The sequence below is a fragment of the Perna viridis genome, chromosome 11 (genome assembly GCF_037379345.1).
Source record: "Perna viridis isolate PV_CMFRI_1.1 ecotype Kerala chromosome 11, ASM3737934v1, whole genome shotgun sequence".
In the NCBI taxonomy this organism is placed as follows: Eukaryota; Metazoa; Mollusca; class Bivalvia; order Mytilida; family Mytilidae; genus Perna; species Perna viridis.
The window spans coordinates 2,331,252-2,349,884 of NC_142455.1; the positions used below are offsets into that span (position 1 = coordinate 2,331,252).

The 18,633-nt window shown below is 34.0% G+C and overlaps 3 protein-coding genes across 5 annotated transcripts in view; all 3 read right to left on the reverse strand.

Annotated features, from left to right (window-relative positions):
- Positions 1 to 1,116: 1,116 nt before the first annotated feature.
- LOC148602300 (uncharacterized) lies at positions 1,117 to 2,373 on the reverse strand. 3 transcript variants are annotated; one of them, XM_088553026.1, is made up of 3 exons: positions 2,028 to 2,373; positions 1,644 to 1,712; positions 1,117 to 1,364 (listed from the first exon to the last, which is right to left on the reverse strand). In XM_088553026.1, exons 1-3 carry the CDS (start codon positions 2,317 to 2,319, stop codon positions 1,270 to 1,272), a joined length of 456 nt encoding a protein of 151 aa, XP_088409152.1. In that variant the 5' UTR covers positions 2,320 to 2,373; the 3' UTR covers positions 1,117 to 1,269. The 3 variants fall into 3 exon arrangements, with proteins under 3 accessions (XP_088409152.1, XP_088409150.1, XP_088409153.1); XM_088553024.1 differs by having other exon boundaries at positions 1,632 to 1,712; XM_088553027.1 differs by lacking the exon at positions 1,644 to 1,712.
- Positions 2,374 to 4,547: 2,174 nt separating this feature from the next.
- LOC148602301 (uncharacterized) lies at positions 4,548 to 5,786 on the reverse strand. The gene is made up of 3 exons (XM_088553244.1): positions 5,459 to 5,786; positions 5,075 to 5,143; positions 4,548 to 4,800 (listed from the first exon to the last, which is right to left on the reverse strand). Exons 1-3 carry the CDS (start codon positions 5,748 to 5,750, stop codon positions 4,706 to 4,708), a joined length of 456 nt encoding a protein of 151 aa, XP_088409370.1. The 5' UTR covers positions 5,751 to 5,786; the 3' UTR covers positions 4,548 to 4,705.
- Positions 5,787 to 14,368: 8,582 nt separating this feature from the next.
- LOC148602302 (protein C-mannosyl-transferase DPY19L1-like) overlaps positions 14,369 to 18,633 on the reverse strand; it is a 43,394-nt gene continuing 39,129 nt past the window's right edge. The window contains exons 19-21 of the mRNA XM_088551851.1: positions 17,344 to 17,443; positions 17,000 to 17,125; positions 14,369 to 16,357 (exon numbers count right to left, since the gene is read on the reverse strand). Of these exons, the coding sequence (XP_088407977.1) occupies positions 16,204 to 16,357; positions 17,000 to 17,125; positions 17,344 to 17,443 (380 nt within the window). The 3' untranslated portion in view covers positions 14,369 to 16,203. The remainder of the gene's footprint in view (positions 16,358 to 16,999; positions 17,126 to 17,343; positions 17,444 to 18,633) is intronic.

Genomic DNA, 18,633 nt, shown 5'->3' on the forward strand with positions numbered 1-18,633 from the left:
ATAAAGTAACTAAAATAGTACATACAAAGTAACAATATAAAATGAGCAACTTGGACTACACTAAAAACTGGGAGCATGGACCAGGTGCACTGATAGTTAGAAATTGCATGTACTAGTACAATGTATTTCGCTGGGCCTGCGTGCAATGTTATCCTCTGTCGTGAGGCTGTTCATTGAAGACACGTCACGTTTCTTGCCGTGGATTAATATTTTTCACCCTGGTTGTTTGCAGCTACAGGCTATCCATGGGTGAAAACAGAAAACAGGGATAGATAAAAAAAAAAAAAAAAAATAGAAAAAGCTCATTGGAGTCTCGTGATAAAAGTTATCAAAGTCATTGGAATTGTGCGTATCGACAAGACAACATTTAGGTCAGTCAGAGCCTTAATATACTCATATATCAGTCAAAATTCAAACTGATTCTCATAATATATATATATTTTTTCAAACAACAATTGAAGAGCGAGAAAATGGAAATCGGCCCCAGACCCCTGTCGTAATGCCACCTCTCAGAGGTGGGCGCGATCCTAATGATTTGTTTTGAGTACACATCATTTAGGCGTAGCTACGCCCCTGTTCATGCAAAATTTACAGTTGCAGTCCCAGATGGGGCAGAAGGGCAATTATATTTTAAGCATTAATTCCACTAATTTTTAACAAATTCTACCCCATTTTTCAGTTTCCTCGCATCGGCATTAATTCAATTTATGACCCCTAACCTGAAATCCTGGACCCACCCCTAATTTGATCAAATGATAGCCTGGAACAACTCCCGTTTTCACATTTATGGATCCCTCCCTCTACCAAAATCCTGGTGTAATGAAAAATTGCCCTTCGATACACCAAAATAATTATTGACATCGCAGCACTTGGTCCACTAAAAAAACACTTTCTAAATACATATACTATTATTTTTTTTACTGAAGAAGCTGTTTCAGTTCCTCCGTTCGCTTTGTGTGTGAGTGTATGTGTTTGTGTGTGTGATCTATAAAGATTTTATAATGGGTTTCCGATGTACTTAAATCACTCTGATCGGCACTGTTAATCTTGAACTACACATGAGTAATAAACGGTTAATCTGAAGATATGCGATATTACATATAAACCACAACACCATTGTCGTTGCAATCTTTAATGCTTTTTTACCAATAATATAACAACAAAACAAAACAAAGCAAGCAAGCAAACAAAACGAAACGGAACGAAATATGTATGATATTTATTTACAGTTTTGTGAAATTGATTGAAGCGCCCTTTGTGACTTCTTTTTTATTCGTTGGCGACTTCATTTTTAAGGATAAGGGTTTCCTCTCGTCTTTGAAGCACTGCCTGTCTTCTTGCTTCATATTCACGTCCAAGCCTTCCTAGAAAAGAAAGAAAATATTGAAAAATGTAAAGTGCCATTTTCTAAGATATTACATCAAACTCTTCGAACGTAGGGATATTTTAAAATGTATGTTAAAACCATTGTATTCAAATATGAATTGCGCGTAGCAGTTACTCTAGTATTAAAAAAAAAGAAACGCTTCCTAACGAATACAAACCCTCCCCATTTTTTCTCTATGTTTTTAAGAAATATACAAATGTATTGGTCACGGGTTAAATTTGGATGTGATTTAATACACTAGTACCAATACACATACCCCGGCTAGCCAACGCTTCATCCCGCCTTATGTCGGCCATCATCATCTTCTCAGCGTTTGTATAGACGACTGGAAAGGAAAAGGAAAAGAATTTGTGTTTTCTGTAAACATGTTCAATTTTTAAAACTGTTTTCACCAGTCTAATTAAAATTAGACCTTGCGTTTTTTTAAATAAATAAAAATTGGAGGGGATAATTTTAATTAGACTGTGTTTTCACAAGAATCTGATCACTGATAAATTGTGATAAAATAAGAATAAAATAACCAGTTTTAAACTGGAAAATTTCCTAAAACAAATGCAGTCATAAAACTATTAATCATCATATATACAGACTAGCATGAAGAAGTACACACGCGGCATCATTTTATATTCAAGATACCAACCTGAAGGATGGACTTTATTTTTTCTTTTTAATGATGGTAGCTTTCGAGGTGGCCTGGCTGCAACTTCATGGTGAGGCTCGACAATGTCGAACGCTACACCTGCCATGGCTGTAGTGGTGTTCTCCACTTTGACAATTCCTTCTATTCTTAGTTGCTCCAGTATTTCTTCTGAAGTGCTATCTTTATTTCGATCTTCATTTCTTTCATCACTGCCTGCATTCTTTGATTTTTTCTTCACCCTGTCTAAACAAGTGCACCTAAAACAGCTGACTTTAGCCAACCTTGCGCCCATGTCTACTACTGCTGATGCAGATCAACGGAGTCGATCGGCGACGTTTCTACGGAGCAGTGCATTTCCTTTGATTGTTACGTCGCTTCAGAGGTCATGTGACAGGCGTACTTGAATACAGGATACAAGTAGTCATTACGATTTTAACCAGGATTATCGTATTTTCTACAGTGATGGTTATTCGCTGTATAATAGAGGGCAAGGATGCATTTCTGGATATCGCTCCTCAAGTTTAGGTCAATCATAGCTTCCCCTTTTTGGAGTTACTGTAGTGAAACAGTCTTCAAATCAATACCATATTAAGCAGAAGTAATGCTACTATTACGAAACATATGAAATACCCGTGCATTCCATATTTTCAAACTGACAGCTGAAATACATAACTACAGATCGGTATATTAATTAGATACCAATTACACCATGGAAATCTGGAAATCGCTTCTCAAGTTTAGGTCAATTAAAATTTCCCCTTTTTGGAGTTAATATAGTGAAGCAGTTTTTGAAGCAGTTTTCAAAACATAGTTTTGCGTCTGTTCGGGGTTGTTCAATCAATCAATCAGTCCCTCCCAACTTTTCCGTACCATATTAAGCAGAAGTATTGCTACTTTTCCGAACCATATGAAATACCTGTGCATTCCATATTTTCAAAGTGACAGCTGAACCATACAACTCCAGATTGGTTTATTAGATGCCAATTACACCATGCACCACACTCTACACGTCGACGTACTCCCAAACAATTGGAGTGGAGAAACGGTCTCGGCCCCACGTGGGGTCTGGGAGTAGACCACAGCTTCAACACAGCAGCCCAGCCGCTAGTAGGACATACTCTGACCGAGTTCTTCGGTCAGGTATCCCGAAGGCTGGGCTCCGCCACCAACACCAGTTGGTTCTACTAACCACTAACATCGACCGTGAGAGGCCTGTATTGGTATTCAAGGTCGTTACCCCCTCCCCAATCATCATTACACCATGCACCATGATCGGGCTAGACATTTAGTCATACGGTCCGAAGCACTGTGTAAAAAAGGTTGAAAAGAATCCGTTGTATTAATCTTCCAAAAACAAATTATAAAGGACCGACGAACGGACAACCGGACATGAGGATCATGAAGCGAAGACACTCATTGGATTATGAGATAGTTGCATGAGCTCTTCGTCACATATACATGGCTACTTAAGGGCACTTTAAGCTACTTGCAATTGGTAATTCTGAATCCAATAACTAATGATAAATAGAATAGTTCAAAGACCACCATAGCACGCTTCAATATTATAACGACTAAGCTCTTGTATCAATTGATAAACAACAAATGCAATTTCAGAACGCTTTTATTTTGAGTTTTAGTCTATACTTAATTAAAAAAGGATCTTAAAATATATGTTCTATATTCGAGGTACACGAGTAACCATTCCCAGGTCCAACAAATATATTTTCGATTCTTTAGAGAGATGTATGCATTTTATTTCTATTGAAATCGTCAAGTAATTTTTGACCTATGATCATTTTTATCGCATGATTTATTGCTTTGTGATATCATGGTCGATCAAATCCCGGCGGTTAAAAAAGCCAACTGATTATGGCGTATTAATATTTGTTACCGTAATCTAATTTTGTTAATTTTGGATATTTTCATTTCCCCTATATTTCCAAGTTTGCCCTAACTTTAATAGTGTTAGACATATGTCACAGAGCTGCATTATTGTTGCTAGATTATCATTGGATTATACTCACGGAGCACGACATACTTAACCTTCCAGATCACCTGATGCCACCCCAGTTTTTCTTTTAAATTGTGGGAGCACATATTGCTTTGTTCGGCATTTAATTCTATTTATGACTCCTAACCTGAAATTCTGGATCCACCCCTAATTTGATCAAATGATAGCCTGGAACGACTCCCTTTTTAACATTTATGGATCCCTCCCTCAACCAAAATCTTGATGTAATGAAAAATTGCCCTTCGATACTCCAAAATAATCATTGACATCGCAGCACTTGGTCCACTAAAAAAACATTCTAAATACATATACTATTGTTTTTTTTTTTACTGAAGAAGCTGTTTCAGTTTCTCTGTTCGCTTTGTGTGTGTGTGTGATCTATAAAGACTTAATAATGGGTTTCCGATGTACTTAAATCACTCTGATCGGCACTGTTAATCTTGAACTACACATGAGTAATAAACGGTTAATCTTAAGGTACGCGATATTACATAAAAACCACAACACCATTGTCGTTGCAATCTTTAATGCTTTTTTCTTTTTACCAATAATATAACAACAAAACAAAACAAAGCAAGCAAGCAAACAAAACGAAACGGAACGAAATATATATGATATTTATTTGCAGTTTTGTGAAATTAATTGAAGCGCCCTGGGTGACTTTTTTTTATTCTTTGGCGACTTCATTTTTAAGGATAAGGGTTTCCTCTCGTCTTTGAAGCACTGCCTGTCTTCTTGCTTCATATTCACGTCCAAGCCTTCCTAGAAAAGAAAGAAAACATTGAAAAATGTAAAGTGCCATTTTCCAAGATATTACATCAAACTCTTCGAACATAGGTATATTTTAAAATGTATGTTAAAACCATTGTATTCAATTATTCAGATATGAATTGCGCGTAGCAGTTAATCTAGTATATAAAAAAAAGTTTCCTAACGAATACAAATCCTCCCCATTTTTTTCTCTTTTGTACAATGTATTGGTCACGGGTTAAATTTGGATGTGATTAAATATACTATTGTTAGCTAGTATACATACCCCGGTTAGCCAACGCTTCATCCCGCCTTATGTCGGCCATCATCATCTTCTCAGCGTTTGTATAGACGACTGGAAAGGAAAAGGAAAAGAATTTGTGTTTTCTGTAAACATGTTCAATTTTTAAAACTGTTTTCACCAGTCTAATTAAAATTAGACCTTGCGTTTTTTTAAATAAATAAAAATTGGAGGGGATAATTTTAATTAGACTGTGTTTTCACAAGAAGCTGATCACTGATAAATTGTGATAAAATAAGAATAAAATAACCAGTTTTAAACCGGAAAAATTCCTAAAACAAATGCAACCATAAAACTATTAATCATCATATATACAGACTAGCATGAAGAAGTACACACGCGGCATCATTTTATATTCAAGATACCAACCTGAAGGATGGACTTTATTTTTTCTTTTTAATGATGGTAGCTTTCGAGGTGGCCTGGCTGCAACTTCATGGTGAGGCTCGACAATGTCGAACGCTACACCTGCCATGGCTGTAGTGGTGTTCTCCACTTTGACAATTCTTTCTATTCTTAGTTGCTCCAGTATTTCTTCTGAAGTGCTATCTTTATTTCGATCTTCATTTCTTTCATCATTGCCTGCATTCTTTGATTTTTTCTTCACCCTATCTAAACAAGTGCACCTAAAACAGCTGACTTTAGCCAACTTTGCGCCCATATCTACTACTGCTGATGCAGATCAACGGAGTCGATCGGCGACGTTTCTACGGAGCAGTGCATTTCCTTTGATTGTTACGTCGCTTCAGAGGTCACGTGACAGGCGTACTTGAATACGGGATACAACTAGTCATTACGATTTTAACCATGATTATCGTATTTTCTACAGTGATGGTTATTCGCTGTATAACAGAGGGCAAGGATGCATTTCTGGATATCGCTCCTCAAGTTTAGGTCAATCATAGCTTTCCCTTTTTGGAGTTAATATAGTGAAGCAGTTTTCAAAACATAGTTTTGCGTCTGTTCGGGGTTGTTCAATCAATCAATCAGTCCCTCCCAACTTTTCCGTACCATATTAAGCAGAAGTATTGCTACTTTTCCGAACCATATGAAATACTTGTGTATTCCATATTTTCAAATTGACAGCTGAATCATAAAACTCCAGATTGGTGTATTATATGCCAATTACACCATGCACCACACTCTATACGTCGACGTATTCCCAAACAGTTAGAATGGGGAAACAGTCTAGGACCCACGTGGGGTCTGGGAGTAGACTAGAGATTCAACACAACAGCCAAGCCGCTAGTAGGACATACTCTGACACGAAATATACACGATATAGTATTTGTATTTCGTGCGCACAATTTACTATTTCGTGCGCATATTTTAATATTTCCTGCGCACAATTTAGTATATTGTGCGCACGAATTTGTATTTCGTGCTGACAATTTATTATTTCGTGCGCACATTTTAATATTTCATGCGCACAATTTAATATTTCGTGCGCATGTTTTAAGTATTTCGTGCGAACGACTTAGTATTTCGCGCGCACGATTTAGTATATTGTGCGCACGAATTTGTATTTCGTGCGGACAATTTAATATTTCGTGCGCACATTTTAATATTTCGTGCGTACATTTTAATATTTCATGCGCACAATTTAATATTTCGTGCGAACGACTTAGTATTTCGCGCGCACGATGTAGTTTTTCGTACGCACACTTTATTATTTCGTGCGTACAATTTAATATTTCGTGCGCATGAATGAGATATTTCGTGCGGAAGACCCAGTTTCATTCTTTTTTTCATAGCACTTACATGGATCCGTACAAGGTCGATCGAATTCCGTCGGTTAAAAAGAAAAACTGATTATGGCGTATTGATATTTGTTACCTTTATCTAATTTTGTCAGTTTCGGATATTTTTATTTTCCCACTATTTTCAAGTTATCTACTACGTTTACATAGTGATAATTAGTATAAATGAATGACTGTGAATAGTGTTTGACACGTGTCGCGAAGTTGTATTATTGTTACAATCGGTTTATACTCACGGAGCAGGACATGCTTACCCTTCCAGATCACCTGATGTCACCCCTGTTTTTTGTGGGAGTTTATTTTGCTAGTGTTTTAGTTTTTTGTGTGACGTCATGTTTCCTTTTCTTCACTTTTTAGCGTATATCAGTTTTGTTCGGTTCGCTACATTGTGTATGTAGATTGTCTCTGTTTCATGTGTTCACGTTTAGACCGTGTTTTTGAATCACCCCACCGCTGACGCTTTGGTAGTTTTTGCCGATATACTCAGCAGGGACTGTAAATCACACCCCGAGACCCGAGTAAATATGGGATCCACACAGACACGCCAAATGGAGGTATATTCTGGACTAAGACTTCCAGTATCTTCATTATTTTACATGGAAAAGAAATTTTTTTCAAAGTTTCAGTGTGAATTCCTAGGACAAATGATGACTTAAGTTGCATACAATTGCACAGCTTGGAAAATGAGGTGCTCAAAATCATAATGTTAATGGTACGATGATCGTAGAAGTTTTCACGTAATTAAAAAAACATATTGAAAATCCACATTTTTACCTTTTCTGCTAACCGTTCAGTGTGTTTTTGGTACTAGGGGATGGGTAGCTGACCCAGACCTGTAATGGCTATTGGTTTTCAGAGAGGGTGTAGCCTACTGACCCGGACCTGCATTGGCTATTGGTTTTTAGAGAACAAAGAATGAAGAATGAAAAAATTTGACTTTTTATTTGAACACTATATATGAACGACCATAACCATGAACACTGTGTATACCCTGGGTAAAACAAGGGAGAAATCATTTAACTGTAAGGGAGAAACAGGAAGTCAACAAGGATCCTGTCATTCCTCAAACATTTTACTTCTAACCTTAATGTCAAATAGTTTCTCCCTAGTGAAGTAAAAGAAAACAGAAACAAATACATAATACATGCAAAAACAAGGCCATGGTTTCAAACTAACATATATTCAGATCTTAAGTGGCTGTCTTAGTAAGAATCATGCAAAATCTGAAAATGTGATACACCAAAAAAAAAAAAAAATAATAATAAAAAGCTACATATTTTTATTTTTGTAATTAAGTTGTTTTATGGGTCTATATTATGAAATGTGTAATTATTCATTCCAATTTGTCTGCTCTTAGGAGATAATCAACATTGAAAATCCAATAGATTCTATTGTATTTGAGTGTCATTTACAGGGTTATCTCCCTTAATTTTGAACTCTACAGTGCATTCTACATAATTTTATCTCCTAAGAACATGAGTTTTAGGAAAAAACGAATGTTAATTTCTGTTGACAATGGCAATTCAAGCAAAATATCAAAAATAAAAATATGTAGGCTTTTCACCCATGAATCACATTTTGCACGATTCTTAGCTGGAGTGCTACTTAAAATTTCAATTTCAGCCTCTCATTCTCAAGATATAAAGCACAGACACCTGTTTGAGTAAAAAATTAAAACCATATATTTAACATATTAAGACATGGGGTATTGCAGTCCCAGGAAAGCCTAAAATAGGAGGGGCTGGATCATTCTTTTAGATGTAAGAAGATGGAAAATTCCATCATGACAACCTGATTTATTATTAAAAACCTGTGGCATAGACACATGCCTTTAGAAACCAGAACAATGGCAGACAATTTGGGTGGGCTGTGGTGTGCTTCAGGGGTCATAATGCATCATTTTGGAAAATTTAGTTGATTTTATGCACAATTTGGGCAAAAATGGGCTAATAATGGCATTGAACCACCCTTTCTAAATTCTCTGGATCCCTCTATGCACGAAATGCTGATTATATAGTAAAAATAAAAAACCACTGGAGTGCTTTAAGTCATCCAGCAGACTCCCTTCTCCTGAATTGTTGAATCTGCCACTGTCCTGATTTGATAAACTGAACTTTTTTACTGTAACAAGAATCTGTGCCATCACAATACTATGTTTTGACTCTCACTCAAGATATTATAACACTCCAGGTTCAATACCGAATGTAAGACAGAAGGTAAAAGGTCAATTAATCATACCTGCAAGGTGTCACATTAGAGGAACAAAATGAAGAATTTTTGAAGCGTAAAATTGGCTACAAATGTTTACTAAATCAAATACAAGCAATAGAAAACAACAATAAATTTCACCTTTTCCTGGATGCTGATGTCATATTCGCAAGTAAAATCCCAAATGGGCATATCATTATGTTGGCAGGTATGATTAAATAATGCATATTCATAAGTGTGATACATTTGACATCATCAAGAAATCTCAAACACTGTAAACAAACTTATTTTCGTGTACTTTGTCAAACAAACATATTTGTGGGTATCAATTTTAGCAGTAAAAAAAAAATATTAGGGTTACATAGTGTTAAAATTCAACTTCGCTAGTACTATTTTCTGTCCACCATAAATATAGTGAAAAAAAAGAATATCATGAAAATTAGTACATTAACAGTACTGAAAAAAAAAGATTTTCAATAATTCCTGGTTCTTGATGCAATCAAATCAAAAACAACAATTTTCATCTAAAATATGGACTTCTAATAATAAGGTTTGTAAGTCTGGTTCTAGTTTCATTTATCCTTACTGGTATTATCATGTAAAACACATTGAAAACCAAAGATGGATCTCATTTTATTGTTTATTTCTGGGATCTTGAAAAATTAGAAAAACCTACTATTTATTGCTTTTCTTAATACAGCTACTTTAATTATGTCAAAATAGATATTTTGTCATTTTTATCAGCATTTTTTACACAGAAAGGTGTTTTGCTTTCAATACTGCACGGGAACCCATTCCGTGAAATAAATGAGTCACGTGAGGAGACTTAAATACAATTTACCATATTCATTTTCACTTCGACCTTTCACCTTTCATCTACTGTATGTAAGGTCCATAAATGATCTTTACTCCAAAGACAACACAAACATTTCAATTATATATGTTTTAAAATTAAAAACCACTTCAATAATTTGCATATTGAATAAATAAACAAAAGACATAACTATTATAAATACTAGTATATGACAATTTTGTAATACAAAATGTAACACAAAACACTTCTACAAAATACCACATTTTAAAACTGCATAGATGGTGAAAAAGTCGTTATATACATACTGGTTAAAAAATAAACTAGTTTAAGGAGGTAGACCTAATGTAAGGGACATAACTCTTGAAATCAGAGATATATCTGTATCATATTCAATTTTACCAAAGACTTTCAAGCTTTCCTTAGGAACAGAATGAAATCAATCCAATTCACTTTGATGCTTACATGAGATTGATGTAAAATAGTGTATACAATCTTTCCAATGATTTGTAAAAGTTGTGTCCCTAAAACTGGATCTACCTCCTTATACTGTAAACCAACTGATTTTCATAAGAAATTTATTTTTGCTTATTTTTTTAAAATCAACAAAATAAATTGCCAGACTCCCATCATAATTGCCCGGATTGACTCCCATCATAATTGAATACCATAAAGCAGGTATTTTTCAAGGGATGTTAATTTTTGCATATTATAGCAGACTAAATAAGAAACTCTTAAATTTATCTTATACCTTTTTGTCTAAAAATCGCCAAATTTTACACCAGCCAAAACAACCTGCCATACCATAAATTGGTCTACAGCATTAGATTGTAACCAAATTTGTACAGAATTCTAATAGAAATGATACAACTTTAATAAACAAAAGTCATGAAAACTGAACTACATTATAGTAGGCATATTTTTTCATCCAGACAATAAAATAAAATTTAATGTGAAAATCCTTATTGATTATTACTCGGCAAAATTAAAGCAAAGAGATGTTGGTTGATTGTTCACTCTTTGGAGTTTAACAACAATGAGGGCTGACTAAGTCCATTATGTGCACTCAACCATACAATACAGGTAAAAAAATTACATCTACAGTGAAACCTGTCCAAACCAAACACATCTTGGACTGAAGTATTTGTCCTCTTTCAAGAGTTGCTTGGTTAAGTAAGTTTCATCTGATTGATATTGATATGAACATACTTAAGATGTCTGGACACAGTCTGGTATAGACAAGTTTCCATTTTATTCAAGATTCAGTTAAGACAGATTTCACTGTACAACATGTATCTTAGAAAAGTGAAATCTTGAAGAACGTATGTACCAACTTTTGATAGGAGACCATCTTTACAGATAAATAAAGCTTTTTTAACAGCAACCTTAAGCACAGGCATGATTAATAAAATTCTATAAACTAGTACCCCCAACTTTGTTGGAAAGGAATAACTATGCACTTAAGCATATCATATGCCAGTCACCTAGTTTTAGTGATTGAAGTCATACTTCTCTGAAAAGAAGAAACGGAAAACAAGGAAATGAGAAAACAATGTACCAGAACATACAGATTTCCAAATCACTAACAGTTATTGAACAGTATGAGGATGGTTGGAGTGATGGGCAGAAGCTGATACACAGTATGCGATATAATTAGTCTGTCAAAAGACGTGTACTGTTGCAGTATTAATTTTTATAGAGTACTGATTTTTTTGCAATTTTTGCAGTTCACTGAATTTCTTTATTTTCAGTGAACAAATTAGCTTGAAAAATAGTCTGCCTACCTGCAAAATTGACATATACAACTTTTCAAATCCACGAATACATGTATATAAATTTTATTGAAACAGCGATACTTAACAAAATCAAAAATAAAATAACATATAATACTGAGTTTGTAAGTACTATTGGCTTCCCTATGCAAAAAATGTGATTCATTATCTGGAATGGATTAAAATTTAACATATATAATAAATATAAGGTAAGCAATACATTATAATTTGATACATTATATATATTTCAAGGCAAGCAAAACATGGCTGTATATTTTACATTTGTTCAAATGACAACTATTCATTCATTGCATAGCTTTCAAATGCAAGAAAGATGACCATACTTTTACGATAGTTAAAATCTAAAGATTATTTATAGTATAAAAATATCATTCAAATTCATCAGGAATTACAAAGAATGATATTTGCATTGAACAAATGGAAAAAAAAAGGAGGTAAAATATCAATAGTCATTTCCCCTGTAGTCCATCCAATTCATCATTTAGCTACCATGAGCAATAAATATGTGATGAACTCAAAATTGTCACAAATTCAGTTTGAGGTAAATTGAAATGCCAAAAAGATACCACATTTTCCAAATATATCCAAAAATCTAAACACTGCTGTCAGGTATTGCACTTAAATAATATGAACAGATCTTTTGAAGGGAGAAGGAGACAACTCTGCAATGGTCTAAGGGAGACAAACCATGTCAACTAAGTATTAAGGGAGAAAGCATATATTCTATTCAACAATTAAATGCATTTCATATTGAAATCATGAGTGTGGGAGGAAATTGCACAGATATATTCAAACAATAGCAAAACAAGAAGATCCCAGGAGCATGAATTGCTCACCTGGTTGAAATTTGCCTTTCAAAGGCAATAAATTTAACAAGAAGTTGCCCAACAATTTTGACTCAAGAAGTCTTCAGTAGGACTTAGCATAAGGATCATTTCAACAGCTGAAAGTTTCTTTTAATCTATCATAGTTTTCAAGATATTGACTAAACACTGTAAAAAAACGAAAAGTCATTTTTTTACCTATCGAGCAATAACTCTTACAAGGAGTTGTCTGACAACTTTTATCCCTGAAGACTATTGTAGTCCTAATAACAAGGATCATTTCAGCTATTGAAAGAATTTAGCTTAACGTAATGGTTTTGGAGATATATGCAAAAAACTACTGTCTGTTCCCTATATTTTATTTTAAATAACAGCAGCCATGTTTTTTGACTGATCAAATATCCCCACACCAGTTCTATGCAGGATACCCCAAGGAACATACACACCAAGTTTGGTTCCAACTGATCAAATAATGTCAGAGGAGAAGATTTTCGAAAGAAATAGCATTAAAAATAGCAAATATTGTTGATAAAGGGCAATAACTCCAACATGGCTTAACGGATTAAAGCCAAAATTTGACCAGAGATCGATCTCATCATGCTGAACATTTTATCCATGTCAGAATTAAGCCTAACCTAACAGTTTTGGAGATAAATGCAAAAAACTACTGTCTGACCCCTATGTTGTATTTATAGTAATGGTGGCCATGTTTTTCAACAGATCAAATATCCCCACATCAGTTCTATGCAGGATACCCCAAGGAACATTCATACCAAGTTTGGTTTCAATTGGTTAAGTAGTGTCAGAGAAGAAGAGTTTTGTATAACTGTTAACGATGACGACGGAAGCCAAGTGATGGCAACATTGCATCATATGTTTTTCATATGTTTCCAAAATACATATGATAATCATATATTTTTCATATGTGTTCCAAACATGAGAAACATATAAAAAAACATACCTTATAAGGAGTGTAGAAAAAGAAAATCATGAAAAACAGGTGTAAAAAAATATCATCTTTCAAAATATATTTTCTACATGTAAGGCATATTCATTTCATATGATATTGCAGAAATATTAATGGTTTCACATATACCAGAATATTGACTTATTTCAATACTAGCCCTTCACATATGTTTCCATATATTTTAAAACACATGAAAACATTTGTTGCAATTGTTCCTGCATACATAGCAGCATAAAATGTAAGACAATGAGGGAAAACACATACACAAGCTACACATGAATAAATACAACATATGTTTCTCATGTGTTTTTAAAAAGTTTGCAATATGTTTAGAACTTACAGATATATTCATGGAAAACAATTAAATAAAAGTCCTATGGCAGTAACTTTGTATAAGTAAAAGTATGGTTTTCATATGATTTTGGAAGTCGTTTGTTTTCATGTGTTTTAAAAAAAAAATTGTATTGGTCTTAAGCTCATGTTTCAACATGTTTTAAAAATACATGAAAAATGTCCCTGTATACACAGCAGTATTAATGTAAGGTAATATGAGAAAAACATATGCAAGCTAAAGAGGTTGTCAACATAAACAAAATGAGCAACATGAATAGATTCAGATCAACATGAAACACATGATAAATAACATAAAATATAAATAAGAATAAAAACATGAATTAAAAATAAAAATATCTAAAAATGAGTGTAACAATAATTACAGCTTGAGTTATTATGCTTGTTTTAGTATGTAAACAAGCATTCCACCAAATTAATGGCACAAAAAAAAAAATTTTGTTTGTAAGGCCAAAGAAAAATAATTCCTCGGTTCTCTGGCCTTCCTACAATAGTGCCAACTCTCACATATGTGAGACTCGCCCATTTTGAAGCAGCTATGGCAGCATTTCCCTTTGATCAATTGTTTTTTCTTTCTTTGATCATTCCATCTTTTGCCAAATCTCATGTATTAGATACTTGAAAGTTTGGCAGCCTTGTCACTAGAATATGTAAGGGGTCTCTTTACCCACATTTATCACCATTTCAAAGAAATAAAAGCAAGTGAACATTTTTTTCTGAACAATACAAAATACACACTCACCACAATTTTCTGAGAAAATAAAAAGGCTCCCCCTAAAAAAAGAGGCCTCCCCAATTTGTTTTTTTTTAAGTATAATAGAACCAAGACATTAAAATTGAATGGACTAACAATTACATAAGAAAGAACACATTCATATGATGAGACGTTCCTATTGTTCCATTATAAATCACATTTGTTCTAACAAGATAAACAGAAATAACATATAATTGACATAAAGTTCTAAGTACATGGCAGAGAAATATGACAAAATGAACCCTGTTATTTTTCTCATACAAATGAATATTCAGAAAATATAGTATGCCACATTTTTACTGTTAAAATTTGGCCAATGTAAGTTTTATACATTTCTTAATGAGTAATTTTAATGCTGAGTAAAACAAGCTACAGTACAAGTGGATTTTGTCATTTTTATTTGCCAGGATGGGATAAGTTTCACCATGTGCAAATGTTGTTCAACAGTATCCAAATATTTTTGATATTTTCAAGCTACTAGACCAAGCCATAACTTTCAACATTTTCATTTACATTAGCAAACAAAATTTGATGTTCAACTTAAAAATCTAGTTTTAGGTTAGGGGTTATAAAGCAAGGATTTATTTTCGACAAGTTTTAATGACACTATCTGCAGTTCTAAAACTTTCTCACCAAGGACAAGTGGAAATGACATGAGTCCACCACACATGTAGTGTACATAAAAATACATTCACACAGAACAATGCATAGTGACAACCAATTAAAATTAGGCCATATTAAAAAATTTCTAGATTCTCAACCAACTTTTTCTGAAAAACTTGGGCAAGGGGACAAATTTCATTTTTTATTTTTCCAACAGTATGCGTCATATGCACTGGAAACCTAGTGTTTTGGTATTCATCATCGTGCATGGTAATCAAATTTACCAGCACTAACATATTGAATAACCTCTACCAAAGTATATATATATGTCTAAACTGCCATTTGTCATCAATTTGGAACAATTTTTGTTCAGACATGGTACAGAAAACTAGGTTTTTCAAACCGTAAGTAACTAAACCAGGCCTGGACAAGACACAGAATATTTCTTGAAATTTGATAATAAAAAAAAAAATCAGAGCAGGTCTGAAAAAATGGGGTCAGGCGAGGAAGAGAATCTAAGAATTCTTTATTATGGCCTTAATGTAAATTGTACTCAAATATTCAGAGGTTCTCAGTTCAGGTCCTTTCAAGCAAAAAGGATTAACATAGATCATGCTTTATAAAACTTTAACACTCACATTCATAGAGTAAAATGCATTAATATCAATCCATATTACCAAATGATGGTTGAGCACCAAAATAATGAGCAAATTTATTATTCCACTCAACAGCTATAAAGATCATATGAAAGAGTTACTGGCCCTGAGTAATGCCTTGTACATGGATGACAAAAAAGTAATCTCATATTGGAAAATTTTCTGGACATCAATTCTTCAAGTTTTTTTACACAGTAAAAAGTTCCCCACTGTTAATCATCTATTACCTTCTTTAATGAGATATTAACAAACAAGTCTCTTTTCTACCATTTAAGTAAAAAAATAGCCAAAAATTTCCAGAAAGTTCCAAATTTACAGTATTTTGTTTTTTGAAAACTGGTGAAAACTATGCATTGACTATGCTTCATTAAATGTAAACATAATGTCCTATTTCATGACCTTTAACACATTATATACTTGGTTTTTGAATGCTAATGTAAAATAAGGTTTAGGGTTCCTCTGCATCAGTACACATAATGGTGTCTTCCCTCGGTTCTCCTCATCCTCTAAATCCCAGATCTCCGCCATTTGACAGCCAGGTCTGAAAAGAAAAATCACCCAATTTAATTTTTTCAAGCAAATTTGTATAAACTCAACTGTATTGCTTGAGCATAGTCTTATGTTCTATGGCTACATACAAATTATGGACAGGGAGATTTGTTCTGCATATTGTGAAAGTAATTTAATTCGTGGATACCAATTTTCGTGAATTATGGAAGAAACGCAAGTTCATGGATTTTTGAATTCACCGTTTTGAGGTTTTCAGGATGCACATCAATGGGAATCTGCTTTTCATTAGGAACCAAGTTCATGTTTTGGTTTACCCACTAAAAATTGGTACCCCACAAATAATAGTACTTTCACAGTATCTACAAACATAACCATCCTTCACAGACTACAAGTGTTTTATGTCCTTTGGCACATATTGCATACATTTCAAAACAAGAATATCTGACCGATCGGACAGACCATGCTTGTACTGCCCACAGAAGCAACACCCAACAAGTCTCCCCACTCAGGAACATTATTCTCACTCCCAGCTAACCATGTCATCACTCTATTTCTTGTATGTGGCATGTTTAGAAGACAAGTTGTGATAATTGTTTTTTTTTTTTAATGATTTCGTACCTTCTACCTTCCTCCCCCCAATCCTTGTCACTTCCATTCTGATCCTATAACTTACTTGGACCTCCTACTACACCAAGAGTCTTCCAGAATGTAATAATCCACACCCATATTTATCAATTTATCTTTGACTACATTGGCAGGCTTTCTACTGTACATGGAATACACCATTTTTGTTCTCTCTCTATAAAAACAAGAAAAAAATTAAATTTGATTTTGCATGCAAAACGTATGTCTTCCTTGCCCCCTTCCCTAATGAGTTAAATCAAATTTTCCTAGTTATATGCAGTACTAAACTATGACTATTGTTTTCTTACAACCTACCCAGTTCTATGAAGCTCATTCAGTTATTTTAGAGACTTTGTTGTAGGTGCCTATTTCATTTACTAAAAAAAAACATACCTCAGGCCCGCATCTTCATAATGTGGATGGTTGACTATAGGTCGTAGAGTTGTTAGTTTAATTGTTGCCATGGTGGGCATCGGACCAGCAAACACAGAATCTAAAAAAAATAAGATCAAAATACTATAAAGAAGATAAAAGCCTACAATGCAATATTTAGTTCTACATGTATCAAACAAATTTACCATACTTTTTGCACATTATGATAACTTTTTAGCTTCCCACAAAGTTTCATCAAAATCCATTCAGCAGTTTAGGAGTTAGCTTACATGATATAAGGGCAGATAAACAGAAGGATGTAAGACAAGTTAAACAGGCAGACAGACAAGATAATTGGTATATACATCCCTGAGTTTAGCTTGTATGGAATAAACATAAGAAATGCATATAGGTAATACTACCCCACAATTGTGACAACAAGACAGTCAAACAGACAGTAAGATGGGTGATTCCTGTATACCATGAACAAGAAAAACTGTGAGCAAAGCTGACTTGGTGACACCCCCCACCCATAAAACATATAAGACACCCATCAGTGATTTAAAGCATTCAGATGGAATAATAAAATAGAAGGTTCACATTGGCACTGTGTGATAAAGACTTCTTGATCAGGTCTCACTAACCAATTCTAACATTTCCATTACTTTACATATTAAAAAAGTAATTTTCATAGTTTCACTGTGAATTCCAAGGACAAATGACACCTTAAAGTTGTATACCACTGCAAAGCTTGGAAAATAAAGCTTTCAAAATCATTATTCTAATGGTATGATGACAATAAAAATTCTTCACAAAATTTACTTGAATAAAATATACTGAAAATCAACATTTTTACCTTTTCTGCTAACTGACAGCATGGAAGCAAAATACTCACACGTGTTAACAATATTCATACACTTTTGTAGTAAATTACATGTATGATTTTAAAGTACACATTCTCAGCTTTATTTTGACTACTCTTGATCAGAATACACACAAATAATGCACTTACAATGCATAGATCTAGGTTCAGTGTGTTTTTAGTACTACATGGGGGGAGGTTGGCCCGGAAGTGGTTAGTGAGACCTAAGTATTAACAAGTTCCATTCAAAGGTGTAAGAGGAGTTGTGGATTAAAAGATGGTCATCCTTAAACAACAAATGATGAAGTCCATGGTTTGCATCAAGACAAAACAGAAGGTGCTAAATGGCATCATGTAAATAAGAACCCATGAAAGGTTAATCAAATTCCATTCTGGGATTTCAGAGGAGTTGCTGAAAATTTTCCCACCATTTTTCTATAGAGCATTTC